The sequence below is a fragment of the Phocoena sinus genome, chromosome 11 (assembly GCF_008692025.1).
Source record: "Phocoena sinus isolate mPhoSin1 chromosome 11, mPhoSin1.pri, whole genome shotgun sequence".
In the NCBI taxonomy this organism is placed as follows: domain Eukaryota; kingdom Metazoa; phylum Chordata; class Mammalia; order Artiodactyla; family Phocoenidae; genus Phocoena; species Phocoena sinus.
The window spans coordinates 2,746,514-2,766,195 of NC_045773.1; the positions used below are offsets into that span (position 1 = coordinate 2,746,514).

The 19,682-nt window shown below is 55.5% G+C and overlaps 1 protein-coding gene across 6 annotated transcripts in view; it reads left to right on the top strand.

The window, feature by feature from the left end:
* The window catches only part of FBLN2 (fibulin 2), a 75,152-nt gene that overhangs the window by 46,390 nt on the left and 9,080 nt on the right, over positions 1-19,682 (top strand). For 3 of the 6 annotated variants that reach the window (XM_032648308.1, XM_032648305.1, XM_032648307.1), the window contains exons 3-9: positions 5,632-5,743; positions 7,362-7,491; positions 9,773-9,953; positions 10,800-11,009; positions 11,603-11,716; positions 12,209-12,310; positions 18,300-18,434. In XM_032648308.1, coding sequence (XP_032504199.1) covers positions 5,632-5,743; positions 7,362-7,491; positions 9,773-9,953; positions 10,800-11,009; positions 11,603-11,716; positions 12,209-12,310; positions 18,300-18,434 — 984 coding nt within the window. Of the gene's footprint in view, positions 1-5,631; positions 5,744-7,361; positions 7,492-9,772; positions 9,954-10,799; positions 11,010-11,602; positions 11,717-12,208; positions 12,311-14,187; positions 14,329-18,299; positions 18,435-19,682 lie in introns of all 6 variants that reach the window. The other 3 variants (XM_032648304.1, XM_032648303.1, XM_032648306.1) reach the window with 2 other exon arrangements.

Sequence of the window (19,682 nt, forward strand, 5' to 3'; positions counted from 1 at the left end):
TGAGGTTGGCACAGGGAAGACCAGGGGAGAGGTGGTCTGGGGGAAATCGGTTGCTGAACAGATTCAGGCCGTGGGATTGCCGGGGATGCCCGGTGACGGTCGCTTAGCCACCTGTGTGTTTGCAGGAGACGGACATGAAGGAGGGCGCCCAGGTGAGGTCAGCCAGGCTGGGGCGTGGACGGGAGAAGAGGCCCTGGGGCTCAAACTCTGAGGGGTTAGAGAGAGACAGAGGCTGGGGCCTCGGAGGGGGTGGTCAGGGAGGGGGCCTAGGGGTGGGCCTCTGGACGAGCCGCAGGGGTACACACCTTGTGGGCTTTGCCCGGCCCCCTCTCGCGCTCCTTGGACGGTGCTGGGCAGCGCCGCGCTTGGCCCCTGTGTTGATTCCCCCTCCTGCTCCAAGTGGGTGGCCTCCCCAGCATAAGGGGTCACGCCCCTGAGTTCCTTTGTTTGGAAAGAGGGGAAACCGGGATGGGAAAGGCCAGGAGAGAATGGAGGGCAGGCCGCCAAGCGCAGGCTAAAACCTGCGTCTGCTCGGGAGGGGCAGGAAGGGAGCCCCATTCAGTCCACAGGGAAGTAGAGCCTCCTCAGGCTGGTGCTTAAATTCTCAGAGAGGGCTTCCAGGATCGGCTGCATCAAGCTGCCCGTGCACAGACAGGAAGCTGAGGCCGGAGAGGAGAAATTAAGGCTTGGGACTTCTAACTCCCCGCCTGATCTAGAGTGAGCCTAGCGGCGGTACTCACCGTAACACCTGTGGGGATGAAAGTGCCTGGACTCACGCCTGGCTCGTGGCGAGCACCGGTGCATTCCAGCCGTTACTGTTCCCCTGATAGGGCACCCATCTCGTGTCATCTAGCTGAGACCCAGGGGCCTGTTGGAATCTCCTAATCTCTGTAAGGCAATCTTGGAGAAGGCTTAGGGAGAAAAAGTACAGTCCAGTAAAAGAAAGGACGTTCTGAGCTGAGCTATGCAGAAAGGGACAAGCTGCCTGCATGGAGCGAGATCCCCACCACCAGAGGTATTCAAACAAGGTGAGACCCCCATGTGCACGGAGTGTGGTGAGAGAGGATTAAGCGTGGAATGGTGGCGTCACTCTCAGGGGCCACAGAGACTCAAGTCGCGACTCTGACGTTGTAGGGGAAGAAACAGACAAATGTAAAAGTAAGCTCATAGATAAACACGAGGGTTTCACATAGTGATAAATGCTGTGTGGACACTGGAAAGTGAGTGATGTGATCAGACTGGGGCTGTCTTTTGCCATACAGGTATTTCAGACTTTTAGCCAGTCGGTTGTATTAAGGTTTTCCTTTTTGCTTGTGGATTTCATTTCTTTTTCCCCCCAGCTTTACTGCGATGTAATTGACCTGTAGTATTGTGTAAGTTTAAGGTGTACAGTGTGATGCTTTGATATGCACATGTGTAGCGAAATGATTATTACAATAAAGTTAGGTCACACACCTGTCACCCCACACAGTTACCATTTTCTCTTGTTCTTGTTTGTGGTGAGAGCATTTAAGACCCACTCTCGTTGGAACTCTCGAGTGGTTAGCTATAAGCACCGTGCGGTGCATTAGGTCCCGGAACTTACTCGTCTTGTGACTGCAAGTGTGTGCCCTTTGACCAACATCTGTCCATTCCTCCAACCTGCTCTCTCCCAGTTCTTGGCAAACATTCTACTCTGTTTCTATGAGTTTGGCTTTTTTAGATTTCACATATAAGTGATATTACAGAATTTGTCTTTCTCTGCCTGAGTTATTTCACTTAGCGTAATGACCTCAAGGTCCATCCATATTGTTGCAAAAGGCAAGATTTCCTTCCTTTTTATGGCTGAATAACATTCCATTGTGTGTGTGTGTGTGTGTGTGTGTGTGTGTGTGTGTGTGTGTGTGTGTGTACACCACATTTTCCTTATCCGTTCATCCACTGATGGATACTTAGGTTGTTTCCATGTCTTGGCTATTGGCTATTGTGAATAATTTGATGAACATGGGGGTGCAGATATCTTTTTAAGATAGTATTTTCATTTTCTTCAGATAAATACCCAGAAGTGGGATTGCTGGATCGTATGATAGTTCTAGTTTTAATTTTTTTGAGGAGCCTCCATAATGTTTTCTATAGTGGCTGCACCAATTTACATTCCCATCAACAGTGCACAAGGGTTCCCTTTTTTCTGCATCTTCACCAACGCTTACTATCTCTCGTCTTTTTGATAGTAGCCATTCTAACAGGTGTGAGGTGATATCTCTTTGTGGTTTTGATTTACATTTCTCTGATGATTAGTGATGTTGAGCACCTTTTCACATACCTGTTGGCCATTTATGTCTTTGGAAAAATGTCTCTTTTGGTCCTTTGCCCATTTATATATATATGTGTATATATATATATATATATATTTTTTTTTTTTGCTATTGAGTTTTACGTGTTCCTTATGTACTTTGTATGTTAACCCCCTTATCAGATACATGGTTTGAAAATATTTTCTCCCATTCCGTAAATTGTCGTTTAATTTTATTGTTTCTTTTGCCGTACGGAAGCTTTTAAGTTTGATGTAGTCCCACCTGTTGATTTTTGCTTTCATTGCTTGTGTTTTTGGTATCATTACCAAAAATTTGTTGTGAAGACCAGTGTTAAGGATCTTTCCCCCTATGATTTCCTCTAGGAGTTGTATGGTTTCAGTAATTCATTTTGAGTTGATATTTGTATATGGTGTGAGACAAGAGTACGACATCATTCTTTGGTGGAATTTATTTCTGAAGAAGTCTCTCTTTATCCTAAAATTATTTTCCTTGCTTTTCTTCTAGTATTGACTTTGTAGATTTGGAATTTATTTTTGTGTGTGATGTGTGGTAGAGCCCATCATCAGATAGTCAATCCTTTCCCCATTGAGTGTGAATGCCACTTTTATTATATACGAAATTCCCATATGCACATCATCCTGTTTCTGAATTTTATTCTGTTCCGTTGATCTCCTTATCTTTTTAATTATTAAAACTTTAAAAGTGTGCTCTCTTCTTTGCTTTTGGAATTTCTCAGGTATTTTTAGACATTTCCTAGTTTGGATGAATTTTTAGAATCAACTTGACAAATGTCATGTACGAATTATTTTGGGACTCTGGGATTCCACCTAAGTTGTAGGTTAAATAAAGGAAAATTGGCATCTTTACGTATCGAATCTTCTCATCTAGACACGTGGTATATATTTCTAACAAAGTAAACTGTTATATATCTATAGACAATTTTTTCATGTAGATTTAGTGTGTTTACATAGATTGATTTCCAGTTTATTTCTTTTTTCAGTGGATTTTTTGTCTTAACCTTTTCTAGTTAATTGTTGCTGGTGTATAGGACGGCCACTAATTGTGTATGTTGATTTTGTTTTTGGCCACCAGATAATAATAATAATAATTAGTATTTATTTAAGTACGGTGTTAATATTGATTCCTTTGGAGTTTCTAGAAAGATGAACTCGTAACATCTGCAAATAATGACTGTCGTCTCTTCTTTTCTAATACTCCTGCTGCTTCTTTTTTTCTTGCTTTATTGCATCTGCTGGCATCTCTAGGACACCGTTAAACAGTAGTTGTCAGTAGGTACTTTTTGTCATATTTCTGACTTCAGTGTGTGTGTGTCTAAAGTTTCACCACTGGGTGTGATGTTTGCTACTTGTTTCTGGTAGACACTGGTTATCAAGAATTTTTTGTTTTCCTCCTGGTGCCTGAGAACAGCCCCTCAGGTTGATATTGAAGCTTATTTCCCTGGTTTTCAGAAGGAAAATTGAAACTCATAAGAGCTCAATGACTTGAAATGCCCACTACTGCCAGCGAAGAGGAGACGATTCTTAGTGAGCTCTGTTCCTAAATCTTGCAGGCTGCTGACATTTCTTGGTGGCATTTCTTCCTCAGCCCTGCCAGCTTATGTGAACTGCTCAAGGACCACTTAGAGATCCTTGTAGGCTTCAGCAGCTGTGCAGCTGTAGGTCCTCATAACAGAGCAGGACACTGAGTCTCTAGGGAGGAGAAATGGCTATACATGGTAGTACTAAGGTGTGGACCCCAGGTTCAGAGTTATTCTGTGACACCCTGGTGTCCTCAGCACGTATGTAGGTGTCCGAGATGGGCTTCGTCTTTGAATGTCGTTATTTTCAGACCTCGGAGGCAAATGGCTGCATTAATTGCATTCCTTATTTCCTGGTTCCTTATTGTCTTAGCAAGACTCTCTTTTTTTTAATTGATGTATTTATTCCCTTTTATTCCCTTTCCCCATTGCCATTTCTCCCTCCGCCTGCCCTGGGCAACCGTTCTCTTCAATCCGTGTGGGTTTTTTTTTTTTTTTTTTGGTTTTATGTGTTTATGCAAATTTGTACTGTAATTTTGCACGCAATCTTTTCAGTTCATATAATGGATCTCACTTGGCTTTTTCCTGTTTCCCCGCAGCGTTCTGTCCTTTGCTGCTCTGTGTTGCTGTGTGTACACGTGTCCAGCTTCATGATGCTGTGTGTACTTCTCGTCTGCCATTTCTGACATCTGTGGAGTCCTTCCTGGAGGACGTCCCCATGTTCTATTCATACTCCTCCAGTGATGGACAATCCAGGCTCCCTCCAACCCACTTCCATAAATCACACTGAAGTGAGCTTGTACTGGTTACATATGGGTCCGGGTAACAACTTCCCTGCAATACACTCCCGGGAGCAGAACGACTGGGTCCTGGATGATGCCTGTGTTTAATTGTGTAAGAGGTGCTGGGTCTCCCTCCAGACTGGCTGCTCTAGTCGCCACTCCCACACCCCAGGCAGGGCACGAGGGTTCGCACCTGTGCCTGGCATTTATCACTCTTTCTCATTTTTCTGGTTTCATAGGTATTTTACTTTGGGGCTGGTTTTTTTCATGTTAATTTTCAGAAGGTTACTGTATTTCTCAATAGCAATTCTTTGTCAGTTTTAGAACATTCCAGAAACATCTCTTAACCTGTCAGCAGTCTGTTATATTTCTCCACAGAGTTCTTTGTTATACAGAGAATTTTAATTTTGAGGTAGGAAAATTCATCCAGTTTTTAGCCTGTGGTCTGTGCCTTTGAGTTTTAAGACATTCTCCCAACCCCAGACTCCTGCCCTCCCCGGTCACAGATATTTTCCCCAGGAGCTTTCCTCGACGCTGTTGCTATTTCTTATGTCTTGTCCTGTCTTGGTGTCTTATCTGGTCCCTTGGAAGCAGAGCCTGAGCTGGGGGATCTCGTGCACGTGGTTCATTTGGAGAAACTGCCCAGGGCGGGGGGCAGGGAAGGAGCTGGTGATGGTCCTGGTCCCACGGAGAGCTCTGTAGCAGGCGTGGCCGCACAGGGCTGTCGCTTTGGAGACGGGCTTGGCCCTTGAAGCCCCACTACTCAGTGATTGGCCATCCTCCTCCCGGCCCTCTCCCCCTGGGTGGACTCACCCTCCCAGGCAGCTCTGCAGAGAAGCCTGTGCTTGTGAGCTGCTGGTGGCAACAGGCGCAGGCAGCGGGTGAGTGAGTTCCCAGCCCAGTAATGCATGGGGATCTGGCCCAGCAGCAGCAGCATGTACTACACCCGCTGGGCCTAGACACCTGGGAACCCTGCACCTCCTCCAGCTGGTGACTCTGCCTGTGTTACCACCCACAGTGTCCACGAAGGACCTGATCGAGACGTGCTGTGCGGCAGGGCAGCAGTGGGCCATTGACAACGACGAGTGCCTGGACGTCCCCGAGAGCGGTGCCGAGAGCGATGTGTGCAGGTAGGGTGGGCGCTGGCTCCATGTCCCTGTGTCCTCCTCCCCGCCCCGGGCCCCGCACTGCCCGGTGAGCACCACTCCACCTGCGTCCAGGTGCCCGCAGGTGGCTGGATGTGGCTGCCTGGCTGGCTGGCCGGGCTCTCTCCGGGTGTGTGGAGCCCGAGACTTGCCCCAAGAGTGAACTAACTGTACAGACTTGTCGCCGGCCTGGTGAACACGGTCGGAAGAGCACACGTTGGGACCGCTGTCACCTGGGGACGGCCAGGTGCGTCTCTTACCAGGTGCTGCGTTGCTGCTGGGCGGTGCTCAGCCCACTGGAATTTCCTACCTCAGCCTTGAGCCGGGGCCGTCAGCCCTCTTTTTTTTTTTTTTTTTTTTTTTTTTTGCGGTATGCGGGCTTCTCACTGTTGTAGCCTCTCCCGTCGCAGAGCACAGGCTCTGGACGCGCAGGCTCAGCGGCCATGGCTCACGGGCCCAGCCGCTCCACGGCATGTGGGATCCTTCTGTATCGGGGCACGAACCCGCGTCCCCTGCGTCGGCAGGCAGACTCTGAACCACTGCGCCACCAGGGAAGCCCGTCAGCCCTCTTTCTTTCCCCACTTTGCTACCCTGGGGTCTCAGGAAGGCTGGCCTCTCGCCGTGCTCTGCTGTGTGCGCTGACTGCTTCTTCTGACAACAGTGTTCTCAGCAAAGGAAGCAGTTATACCCATGCCCTCCTTGTGCCAGGCCCGGGTGACAGCCAGCTCAGCCATTCACTCCTTCTTTATTCCAGGGATGCCATCTTGTCCAGCCTACTCCTCTTTCCAGATGAGGAAGATAAGGTTCAGAGAGGTGATGTGATTCACCCAAGGCCACACAGCTCGTTGGGAGCTTGGCCAGGATTAGACTCCATGTTTCCTATTGTCCCGCCCACAATGCCTCCGTTAGAAACATTTAAGTTCTAGCCTTGTCCCTTTCCTTTCCCTTTGGTCATCCCACCAGTTTGGGCTGCCTAGGAGTTAGAGCATGCAGCATTCAGGAGGTTTGAAGTAGTGCGTGTTTGTATCCCTCTTGTGATGGGAGACTCACTGCTTCATAGCCAACCAGTTCCATCACCAGATGGCCTTTGCTGGGACACGCCCTTCCTCAAGCGAGGCCGGACCCCTTCCTCAGGTGGGACTGAAGCCCACCTTTTCATCTCCCTGTTTTGTGTGCTGGCCCATCAGCTGTCTCTGCCCGGGGCAGCCCTACAGTTACTGGAGGCATGACCAGGGACCCTGGCGGTCCCAGGCCGACCACGCAGCCCTTCCTGAGATTGGGTCTCCGTTTCCTTCTCAGCCCTGTTGGGGGGCTTGGAGTACTGACCCCCTCCCTCATCTGGTCAGGGACACAGAGCCCAGTGGGACCCAGGCCTGAGTCATCTTAGTTAAGCTGAGAACAAAACCCATGTCACTTGGTTGAGGATGTGCTGGGCTTGCCGATGCTCTGGCGCCAGCAGGGACCGCACCGGCGGTGGGCCTTGGCGGGGGCTTCTCTTCCCTGAACTGCAGCCTCCTGTGTGAAACAGGGACTGCGGTCCCTCCTGGCGGGGTCCCTGGGAGGATGGGGCACTTGGTGGGGCTGAGGCACACCTCTGTTGCAGGACGGCCCAGAAGCACTGCTGTGTGTCCTACTTGAAGGAGAAGAGCTGCATGGCCGGCGTCATGGGGGCCAAGGAGGGTGCGGCGTGCGGGGATGAGGACAGCGACACCTGCGGTGTCTCCCTGTACAAGGCAAGCCTGCCCTGGGGAGTGTGTGGGCTGAGCCTGAAGGTTCTTGAGGGCCGAGCGGGTGGGCCACCCTGTGGGGCTCCTCTGAGGGGAGGATGCTCACGCCTGGAGGCAGGGGAGCTCTGCATCTGCGTAGAGAACATCACCAGTTACCATATGGACCAGTTCATTCGGGAAATAGTGTTTGAAGACCAGTCTGTGGTGGGTGGCCCTGTTTTAGGCATTAAGAATGCAGAAATGAATAACACAAAACTCCCTTTCCTCACGGGGCTTTCTTTTTCTTTGGTCTTTTTGTAACTGGCATTTCAACGGAGTGTAATGTCCCCAAGGTTCATCCATGTTGTTGCACGTGGCAGAACTTCCTTCCTTGTAAGGCTGAGTGATATTCTGTGTATGGAGAGACCACATTTTGTTTATCCATCATCTGTCGATGGGCACGTGGGTTGATTCTTCCTCTTGGCTACTGTGAATATTGCTGCTGAGAACGTGGGTGTAAGAAAGCCCCTCTCTAGAGGACAGACGGTACGTCCACTTACATCACATTGGCTAGAACTTAGTCTGGTGGCTGCCTAGCTGCAAGGAAGGCTGGGAAATTTAGTCCTTATTCTGGAGAGGTCGTGTGCCCACTGCAGATCTGGAAGGAGGGAAAACGGACTTTGGGGGCTAACAGCTGGCTGTCTGTGCTGTAGAGGATGAGGGCAAACCTGGAACAGTTTCAGGAAGTATCACAGAAGGATGTTGTATTTGGGGGAGAGAAAGGGACGGAGTTGAAGAAACCACAAGCCTGGATGACGGTTGAGGGACCTCTGGAGGAGGGCATCATTTGGCAGAGGATTTTGACATCGAATTTTGTCTCATTGGGCTCAATTTTTCCTAAAAACAACTGATAGTAGTGAAAAGACCTTGGTGACCGGCGAGTTTAGAATTCCATTTGTGTTTGTATGTTTGACCCTGGACCAGTCCTTTTTCCTCATCGTCAGCTTCTCCATCTATAAAATGGGGCTAATAGTCCATGTCTTTCGGGGTGGTTGTGAGGATCAGAGGTAATGCAGACTGTTTACCAAGTATGTGGATATGTTCCCTAAGTGGTTATGTTCACCACTGGGAGATGCAGTCTGGAGCATCAGTGAGCTACTGCTGTGTAACAGACCATCCCAAACCTAGTAGCTGATGACCGGCTCAGGTCATGAGTTGGAGAGTAGTTGTGCTGACCTGGGCCATGCCCAGCTGACCTTGGCTGCCACCAGCTAATGGTTCTGCTGGCACTAGATCTAGGATGGCTGTAGCTGGGATGACACTTCCCTGTTCCATGTGGTCTCAACCTCCAGCAGGCTAGCCTGGGCTTGTTTAGGTAGTGGCTGAGCGGGGTTCCAACATGGGGAATAGATGTGTGCAAGGCCTTTTGAGGCCTGGGCTCAGAAGAGGCACTGTCACTTCTGTCTCCTCCTGTTGGCCGAAGCAAGTCGTGAGGCACAGTCAAGAGGTTGGGAAACGCACCCTGTCTTTCGACAGGAGGAATTGTACTATCAGACTGCAAAGACAGAGGACACAGTGAAGAGTGAACAACTGGGGCTGTTATTGTAATCAGTCTACCACAGTAGTTTAAACGAATCAAAGACTTTATTTTTGGAGGCATGCAGTCTGGGACAGGGGTGAATCTGTGTAATATCTTCAGGCACCCAGGCTTCTATATTTCTGCTTGATCATCTTTAGCTTGTAGTTTCCATCTTTAAGGTCACCTCATGACCCAAAATAGCTGCTAGAGCTCCAGCCATCACATCTGTTCCAAAAAGGAGGAAGGGGGAGAGCAAAAAACATGTACTTTCAAGTTGAGTCAGCCCCAGTTAAAAGCTCTCCTGAAAGCTTCACCCAGTGTCTCTTATCTGTAACTTTAAGGGAAGTGCTGCCTTTTAGGTAGCCTGAATAGATTTGCAGTCTGCTGGTAAATATGGGAGCAGTTAGTTGGTGTGGCTGTGGGTTAACTTGTAGTTCTTTTTGTAAGAGGCCATTTATGAATTATTGCAAAAAACTTGCACTAGCTGAGCCAGACATGGGAAATGGGGACAGGTGACACCTTTGCCCCCAGAGAGCACATCCCGGGCACCATGTGGAGACGAGGGTGAATTCGCTCCCATTTATCAGCCCCTCCCCAGAGCCTGGGGGTCCAGAGTGAGTCCACAGGCTCACAGGCCATGCGGAAGGCCCTGAGCGGCCGGGCTGGGCAGTGACGGCACTTCTCTCTCCAGCAATGCTGTGACTGCTGTGGCCTGGGTTCTCTCTCCAGCAATGCTGTGACTGCTGCGGCCTGGGGCTCCGCGTGCGGGCCGAGGGCCAGTCGTGTGAGTCCAACCCCAACCTCGGCTACCCCTGCAACCATGTCATGCTCTCCTGCTGTGAGGGCGAAGACCCCCTCATCGTGCCCGAGGTCCGCCGGCCTCCGGAGCCTGAGGCTGTACCACGGAGAGGTGCGTGCTGCTCCCCAGGCCAGGCATATGGGCCAGCTGGGCGACGGGGGAGAACTGCTGGGGCTTCTAGGCAAGGCTGGGGTCCTCTGGCCTTCTGTGGGGACCTTGGTCACCTTCATCTGTGGTTCAAGGCACAAGTTCCGCTCTGGACAGAGTTCTTCTGTGGCCTCCCATGATGGGCTCCTGTTATTTTCGAGATGGTGGGCTCATTCAGTTTTCTACTTATCATCCGCTCTGCCCAGCTAGTACCACCCATCTCCCTCCACCCTCCACCCACCCACCCTCCTGTTTCTTTGTTCACCTACACATCCATACTTCTTCCTCCCCATCCACCCATCCATTTCACACATCCCCCTCCCATCCTCTGGTCCATCACTGCACCACTCATTCCCCCATCCTCTCATCCATCTATTCACACATCCGTCCACCCCTCCATCCACCTCCACACCCAACCCTCCATCCACCCCCCAACCCCACCGTCCCGTCCATCCATCCGCCTACCCACGCACGCCCCTCTATCCACCCCTCCGTCCACCCACCCCTCTATCCACCTCTCTGTCCACCCTCCATCCACCATCCACCCGTCTATTCTTCCTTCCATCTACCCACCCATCCACTTACCCATCCATCTACCCATCCACCCACCCCTCCATTCATCCATCATCCATCCTTCACCCGTCCATCCATCCACCCATCCACCCACCCATCCGTCCTTCATCGTGCTGTCTCAGCTGAGCACACAGAAGGTTCTGGTGAAGACTTGATCTGGTTTCCTGAGGGCCTGTGGTCCCAACCACTTGCTAGGGCCAGCCTGGGTCTCACCATGAGCATGGACCCCTGCCCCAGTTTCAGAGGCAGAGTTGACGAGTCGGGAGGCCCTGTCACTGGGCACGGAGACTGAGCTGCCCAACAGCCTGCCCGGTGACGACCAGGATGAGTGCCTGCTCCTCCCGGGGGAGCTGTGCCAACACCTGTGCATCAACACCGTGGGCTCCTACCACTGTGCCTGCTTTCCCGGCTTCTCGCTGCAGGACGATGGCCGTACCTGCCGCCCAGGTGAGGGCCCGGACGGTCGGGGCAGGTGCTGGGGCGGGGCTGATCTTGACCGCAGAGCGTGGTGTTTCCTCGGGTGGGGACCGTGGGGGACTTCGCCTCCCGCCACCCCCACACTGTGGAACCCACCGGTGCCGAGGGTCCCCAGCGATGGGTTTGTGAGGCCAGGCAGACGGGCTCCCTCCTGGGGCTCCATCTGCAGGGCAGCCCCAGCGGCCCACCCTGGATTCAAGTGCAGGGCCAGGACCTGGGCCACGGAGGCCCTCGCCTACCTAGCCGCGTCCCCAGTACCAGGCCCGTGGCCGTCAGGCTCCGGCACCTGGTCTGGGAGGACTCTCCCCCTGCCAGCTTCCCGGGGTAGATTCATTTGAGGCCACAGACAGGTCCTCCTCCACCCTCCCTGCCCCGATTAGCTGTGAGACGGATCTGGCCTGAGGTGCGTCCCTCCCTGAACCTCAGTTTCCTCTCCCGTGGGGTGGATGGGGGTGGGTAAAATGAGCCGCCCCCCGACCTCGAGAGCCCGGCATGGTGCCTGTTGGGGCCCGAGGCTGCCTGAAGACGCGAGACCCCCCTCCTGTCTGCTCTGTCCGTGACAGACGGTGACCGCCCCAAGCCGGAGGCCGCCGAGGAGTCAGCGCTGAGGCCCGAATCCTCCCAGGTGGTCCCCAACACCATCGCGCTGCCCGTGCCGCAGCCCAACACCTGCAAAGGTAAGCTGACCGTGGGCAGGCGGGGAGCCCTCCGGGCTGGGCGTGTGCGGGGTGGCCCCACCGGGGCGTGCTGCTTCTCGGGCTCGGGGGGTCGGTTGGCCTCGCCGTCGGAGGTTGGGTGAGGAGCTGTGAGAGGTGAGAATGGGGGGTGCAGCCTGGGGCAGGCGTGGGTGACCCCAGGATGGCCCATCAGCCGCTTTCAGCCCCGCTTTCTGTACAACTGAGAGAGTACAATCCTTGCTCGCCCAGGCATCACGGAGGCCGCGTTCAGATACGTGCGGGCGTTCTCTGCACCCTTCCTCTCCTCCCCTCCGTCCTGCCTCCTCCTCACCCGCATCCCTGTTACTTGAGGGAGGGGCGTGTTGGGGGAGGTCCCAGACACCAGCCGGTGTGTGAGCGGGTTGAAGGGGTGACCTCGTGAAAGGGGCAGGAGTGGGGTGCCCTGTAGGCCGGAGCCTCGTGGTCTCTGACGTCTGTGCGGTTTCCTCGCAGACAACGGGCCCTGCAAGCAGGTGTGCAGCGTGGTCGGGGACACCGCCATGTGCTCCTGCTTCCCTGGCTATGCCATCATGGCGGACGGCGTGTCCTGTGAAGGTGAGCCCCCCTGCCGTGGGCCCCGCACAGCTGAGTGGGCCCGGAGCGGGGGAGGTGTTCCAGGGCCAAACCTCGCTGTGCTGGTGAGCGGGGAGCAGGTGTGGCTGCCATGACGACCAGCTGCAAAGCTGAAACAGCTGCGTCTGCCCACATCACGTGCCAGGTGTGCGTGCAGCCCAGGTGGGCACACGGGCTGGCCGCGGCCCCGCCACTCCCTGGAGCAGGCCTCTGCAAACTTCAGTGTGCAACAGGGTCACCTGTGGGCCTGGGACCACAGGATCCTGAGAAGTCCACATGGCCCCAGGGGTCTGACCTAGTAGGTCTTGGATGGGGGGAGGCCCGAGACTCCCTGGGTCACGCTCTGACTAGCTCTGTCCTCGAGGGTCACCCCATCTGAGTGGCCTGACTGGGTTTGTGACCGCCTTGCTCCCGTCCCAGCCACGGGTGGAACCGACAGAGGGCAGTGCCTGCCCTGTCGTCCTGTGGCAGGACATCGCCCCGGCTGGCCTCCATGGGGAACAAGGCTGGGGAGAGGCAGCCCCAGCCGAGGGTACATTCTCAGTTCTGAAGTCAAGGAGGGACGGTGGATGTTGGAGACTCTGCCTTCACAGAAGGGCCGAAGAAGGTTGAAAAGCACAGGCCTCCCTCACTTACGAACCCGCTCAGTCTGGGTCTTGTCCCGATGGGGTCTCTGCGGGCTGGGACCTCCCCCTGTGAACTGGGGGGCATCGGATCTGACACCTGCTGGGGTGGTTCCCACAGTGGATGACACCTTGAGCACCTCCTTGTGTGTGGAGACAGGGCAGGCAGACAGCGTGCAGATGGTCTAGGAAATGCTTTAGTTTCAGGTTCAAGTTCAGGAGACATGAACCTGGTTTGGGTCCATGGGTAACAGGGTTAAGTCTGCCTGGGAAGAGACCCACATCCCTGTCAGAAGCCGAAACCCACCTCTAGCCGATTGCCCAGGACTGTTCTGGTGTGGATGAAAACCATCCTCATGCCCAGAGAGGACAGGACACTTGCCCAGAGCACACAGCGTGGTGGTGACTGACAGGCCTTTCTCTCAGATGGTGGGGGCAGATCTGGCTTTGCTTCTCATCTCCCAGGGCCCTGAAGACATGAGGACTGTATCTCTTCTGGGTTGGGACTCCTTCAGGCCATGGGCCCGTGTCCCTATCCCTCCAGGCCTCCCTTTCTCTCTGCAGCGCCCCCAGTGGTAGAGGCTGTGGGGTCCAGGCCAGAGGATGCAGAGGGCGTTTTGTGGGTGTAGCCTGCCCCGCAGAGGAGCCCTGCAGATGATATTTATTTTATCATCTGTTTAAAATAGTCAAACAAGTTACCAGCAGTGACAGCTCAAGACTTTTTTTTAAATGTCCAAATTTCAGGTTTTTCTTGAAACTTTGTAACATCTGTCCACAAGGAGCCCACAGCCTTGGTCTCCCTTTCGACAGAGCACAGGCCCCGCAGTGCCCTAGAGCCCCCTTGGCCCCTTCTCCTGTTTATGTCTCCAGCCTGGCCCCCTAAGCACTTAGGTTTGCAGCTCCTGCCATTGTGTGGCTCCCGTGGCTGCCTGTGGAGGTAGAGGGTCTCCAGAGCATGGGTGGGAGACGGCCTCTGGTCCCACCCGCTGTGTGACCCTGGAGAGGCTGTCTACCCTCTCTGAGCTTCACTTTGCCACCTGTCTCTGCTAGGGCTCCTGCTCTGACATCTTTCAACTGGACAAACTCAGACTTGGGCCCAAAGCCCAGAGGGACCAGTGATGGGCTGGGAGGTCCTGGGCAGGTCCCTGCCCGTCTGGGTCTCAGTCTCCCCATCTGTCACTGGGGGCCACGCTGCTCTAACGGCCCTTCTGTTTTTCCTCCCGCGGCCGTCACTAGACCAAGACGAGTGCCTGCTGGGCACTCACGATTGTAGCTGGCGACAGTTCTGTGTGAACACCCTGGGATCCTTCTACTGTGTCAACCACACAGTGCTCTGTGCCGAGGGCTTTATCCTCAATGCACACAGGAAGTGCGTGGGTAAGCCAGAGCCCCGCTTGCCGCCACCGTCACGGCTCCCTGCCCCGCTCCACGCCAAGCCCGCCACACTGCAGCCACATGCTAAAGGGCCTGCCCTTTGCATGTGAGCTCTCAGCACGGCCCGCCACCCCATGCTCCATGTCGTGCCCCTCGTGTCCTGCTTCTCCACCGACGCCACCGGGAAGCTGCTTTCCCCAGGGACGTGCCTGAGTCAGAACTTTGTCTGAGGTGTGACCTGGCTGGTCATTGAAATGAGGTCATTGAGACGTGTGGGCAGCAGGATAGGGAGGCCTGGGTTCGAAGCAGGACCCCCTAGTATCTCTGTGGGCTTGAACTTCCTCCCAAGCCTCCGTTTTATCATCTGTGATAAAGGGAGCGCTGAGGGCACTGCTCCCCGTTTGGAGGTGATGTGACGTGTGTATCGCGTAGCCAGAGCCCGGGGCACAGTGTGCATTTACCTCAGCTGCTGAGATTGTCCTTAGATGCGGCCAGAGCCCCTTCAGAGGCAAACACCCCAGCTAGGCGTCCATTTGCTGTGTGACCCTGAGCAGTAGTGCTCGCCTCTCTGAGCCTGTTTCCTCACCTCTAACCTCGGGGCTCGGAGGCCTGGCCTGGGCTGGTACCCAGGTCCCGGCCTGTGCACGGATGGGCTGGTGCCCAGTCATGCGCCTGCCCTCCTGCCTCTCGGTGCCCTTGTGGGCCAGGGCTGGGGCTCCAGGCCTGCTCTGTGGGCAGCGAGGACTTGCTGTTCTCCCATGGCTGGGGGTCTGGTGTTTTCGTGGAGGAAACATCACGGACCTGAACAGAGATAGACCCAGGGTAGCGGGGGCTCGGGGCAGACTGGGACATGCTGTGGCAGGGACACGAGAGGCCAAGGGAGAGGCCATTCCAGCTGGCAGCGTCTGGACACACTCCCTGGAGAAGGTGGCGTGTGCACGTGTCTCCAAGGACGAAGGGGGTTTGGGAGTTGGGAGGGGCGTGAGGGAGGAAGGAACGGCTGCAACAAACATGTGGAGGTGGGAACTGCACTGCACGTGCCCAGACCCCCGCGTGTCGTCCTTGTGCTTGGGGACCACGCCCAACCTGGACGTGTCCTCTTCCTCAACCCCGCCGCCGGGCAGCGGAGTGGCCGCTGCAGACATGTGTGCCCCTGGCCTCCAGCCCCCGGCCCAACATGCGCCCTCTGGAGCCTGCTTGTCAGTGGCGGGGCAGCTCCTCCCGTCCGGGTCGTGTCTGTGTGTGTCTGGGAAAAGGCGGTCCACCCTGTGAGCACCCTCCCAGGACGCGGGCGTGCAGGGTTCCCTGGCGGCCTGGAGAGAAGACCTTGCCCTGAAAGGGGTCGCCGGGCAGCTGGAAAACGGGTTCTGGGATGAAAGAGCAGAGGTGCATTCCATTCAGCAAAGTTTATAGTCATTCTTTCAGCCTTTCCTTCCTTATCATCCAGCGCGGACCCCAGTCTCCTCTTCGTCCTTGTGTTCCACTTATGTGTTCATCTCATCTGTGAGCACTCGTTCTTTCCATCACTTGCTCATCCACAGACGTGTCTTCTGCGGTGCGTTTGTGAGCTCCAGGCATGTTCTATTAACCCTGGCTGGTGAGATGGGAGACGGGTGCCCGGGTTGAGAGTGTGGCCTCTGCAGCCAGACTGGCTGGGTTCAAATCCTGGCTCTGCCGCTTTCTAGTTGTAGGACCTGAGACCAGTCATTTGATCTCTCTGAACCTCAGTTTCCTCACCTGTGAAAAGAGAGGACTAATGTCTACCTCAGAGGGTCACTGTGGCGGTTACATGAGTCCATGTAAAGAACTTGCTAGTGTTTGATGCCATAATTGTGATTCAACAAATGTGTTATACTGAGGCAGCCTGCAGAGGTAGTGAGCCCCCCATCACTGGAGGAATGTAAGCTGAAGTGGGACAGTATTGGGCAGTGCCAAGTCCACAGGACCTCTAACAGACAGGTGACCTCTGTGGGGAATCCCCTGTGCTTTGCTGTTGGCCTTTTGTGCCCTGTCCTTTGAGGAACATCTTGGGCCCTGGGAATAGTGTTCCAGGTGGGCTTGGCTTTGAGACGATGGGAGCCCCGTCTCTGGGGCCCACTCTGCAGCAGTGGGGAAAGGGCTGGGCGCTCTGGGTTCTGTTCTCGCTGTTGTCCCATGCAGGCTGGGAGACTTCAGCCACATCCCCTCTGTGAGACCTAGTTCCTTATCCGTGAAGCAGTATCACTGGGGGATCGAGGGCAGTTCCCGTAAGCTGCCCTATCCCTAAGTGAGCCACACAATCAGTGGTGTCTGCTGTCATCTCTCACCATGATTCCTCCCAGGCTAGGGGGCGCTCCTGGCCCATGACGTTTCTGGGCTCCTGAGAATGTATCTCTCTCTGTCAATCCAGCTTATAAATCAGAAGTCTCTGTCTGGCCCAGCCAACCCTTCCTCGGAAACCACGGACCAGAACTCTCCCTTTTCCTCCTCCTCTTCCCCACCCAACCAGCCTTGGCCGGGCCTGTACACCAGTTGGTGCACCTGTGAGTTTGGGACAGTCTCTTGCCCCACAGCCCTGTACCCCTCCTCTCCACGTGGTCCTTGTCGTCCTGGTAGGCTCAGCTCAGACATGACTGTCCCTGAGAGCAGCTCTGACAGCGCAGGGCCCACAGCGGGCAGTGCTCTGGCCTGAGCCCGGGGCTGTGCAGCTTTCCTCCCCAGCGTCTCCACCTGACCTGTCTTCTCTCCCTGCCTGCCGACTGGCAGTTCCTTGGGGGCAGAGGCTGTGACACACCTCTAGGCCACCTGGGCTTAGCACAGAATAGCTGCTCGTTAAGGTGTGTCCAGTGAATGAACGAATCCGCACGACTGCTGTACCTCCCCTGCCAGGTGGAGCGTGGCAGAGACACGGGGTGTCTCCTGCCCACCTGCAGGGACGTCTGACTTGGCCACCTCTCTGGGTCTCCTCCGCCCTCCCTGATGCTACTTCTTTCCCTCCTTTGCTGGCTTCTCCCCTCCCCACCTGCGCATCCCAGGCGTCAGTACTCGGCCCCCCGGTGACCTCAGCAGTGACCACTCCCAAGTCAATGTCTCGCCTCAGACCCCTTCCATGAGCTCCGAGGCAGGCCTCTGGCTGCCGCTTGATCCTCAAGCCCAGTGTGACGTCAAGGGCTCCCAACCTTCCGCCGTGAGCCTACTCCTCCCAGCTGGCCCCAGCCCGGGTGCTGGGCCCCCAGCTGTAGAGCTGCTCGTCCAGAAAGCTTTGCCAAGACCAGTGGGCTCCTCGTTTTCTCTCTCCTTCGTCGCATCCATCATAGATCCTGTCGGTTTGACCTTCACAGCACTTCCAGGACCCGACTGCTTCTCCTCGCCTCCGTGGGCGGCAGCCTAAGCCCCATCGTCTCCTAGTCTAACAGACCCTCACCCCTGGAGTATTTGCACTCAGCCAGGGGACCCTGTTACCAATAAGTCAGCCCACTTTCCTTCTCTGCTGGAGCCCTCGATGGCTCCCACCTCCCCCGCATCTCCTAACACTCTCCTCTCCCGCCCCAGTCACACCCCTCTGGGCCAGAGCCTGAGCCTGCCTGGCGGCCTGTCCCCTCTGCCGGCTCATTCTGGCACCTCCTCAGATGCTTTGCTGGAGTGTCCTCTGCCCTGAGCATCCTTCGTGCCTCCGCCCCCTGCACCTCCCACTCCTGGTCTCCTTCGCTCTCTCTTGCACAAGACTCAGGACCGCCCTCCCTCTTAGGTTTGTCTGTCTGCTGTCCCCCCCGCTCTGAGTGTCCCGCGCCATGGCAGACTTTCTGTCTGTCCCGTTCACCATGTGCCCCTGGGGCCATGGTACGTGTTCCATAGATCTTTGTTGAACGGGTGGTTGCACAGACCGTGCTGCTCTCTGGGAAGTGAGTACCTTGAGGGCAGGGCCGGCTGGCCGGCAGCGCGTGTGCCATACCGGGAGCGCCCCGCAGCCTCTGACGGCCTCACTCTCCCCGCAGACATCAACGAGTGCGTGACGGACCTGCACACGTGCAGCCGGGGCGAGCACTGCATGAACACGGTGGGCTCCTTCCGCTGCTACAAGGCTCTCACCTGTGAGTCCGGCTACACGCTCAAGGATGGCGAGTGCACAGGTGAGGCGAGCTGGCTGGAGGCCCCGCCCACCTCCCCACCCCCGCCCCACCTTCTGATCTGCCCCCAGCCCGCCTGCAGCCCACCTGGCCCGCCCAGAGCCTTCTCCCTTCTGGCAAGCTCCCAGCCCTGGGGTTTCCTGTGACGGTTTAGGGGCAGAGGCTGGGGCGTGGGGGTGGCCCCCGAAGTAAGTGTGTCTGGGTCAGTTATTCCCCTCCCTATGCCTCAGTTCCCACAGAAGGGTCACTTCTGTCCTTTTTACCAGAAAATTCTAGCCGCCTCAGAAGAGAGAGAGGTTCCATTGAACCGTTTCAGCAGATGCTTCCCCAGTGTCGTTTGTGGGCCTGGCAGGGTTCTGGGTGGCAGGGGTACCGGTGGGGGTGTGTTCTTGGCTCTGGCCTCCTGATGGGGGGACCGGTGGGCCCACAGGCACGCGGGGCTGGGTGTTGCTTTAGGTGGGGTCCAAAGAGGCCGGCCCCTTGTGGCGGTGATGCCTGGGCGCAGACCTGCAGGATGAGAGGCCCCTGGGAAGGGTGTTCCAGGCAGAGGGAACAGCAGGTGCCATGCCCTTAGGGAGGGGAGGAGTCTTGGCACAAAGGGCAGAAAGGGCGTCTCGGGTGAGAGCACGCTGCTGGTGGAAGGAGGCTGCGGGGTTGGCAGGCCCAGATAGGCAAGCGGTTGGGAGTTTGTTTCACCCGTGACGGGAAGCGTTTTATTTTAACTCAAAACGTCTAGAAGAAAGTCACCCAGGAGGTGAGACCCAGAGCAGTGCTCCATTGTTGCAAGCCCGGAAAATGGCGGTGGGAAGCAACTCTGAGGTCGGCGGGCGCTCAGGCAGGTGCTCGACGCACTCCATGCCAGGCCCTGAGCTGGGCGTGGAGCAGGGGTGGGGTGAGCTGGCAGGAGATGAGCCCAGGCCCCTCGGCGCACACCTGTGCACACCCACACATGCCCACAGGGCTCACACAGATCCACGGTGAGCCCCCTTTAGAGAACCCTGACACGTGGGGAGGGGGGCCGTCTCCCTGGACGCCCCAGCACCCCCGCCCCTCTCATCCCAGGGCCTCCTTCTTAGACCAGAGTGGCTGGGCAGGGGCTGTGTTCTCAGCCTCCCGGGGGTCCTTGGAGGGGGTTCTAGAACCCAGCACAGGGTTGCCTAGAGGCTGGGCTCCTTTGGGAAAGTGGTGGAAACCTTGGAAACTGGAGGGGGTGGATGGATGAGCAACACATGGACAGACCCACAAGGTTGA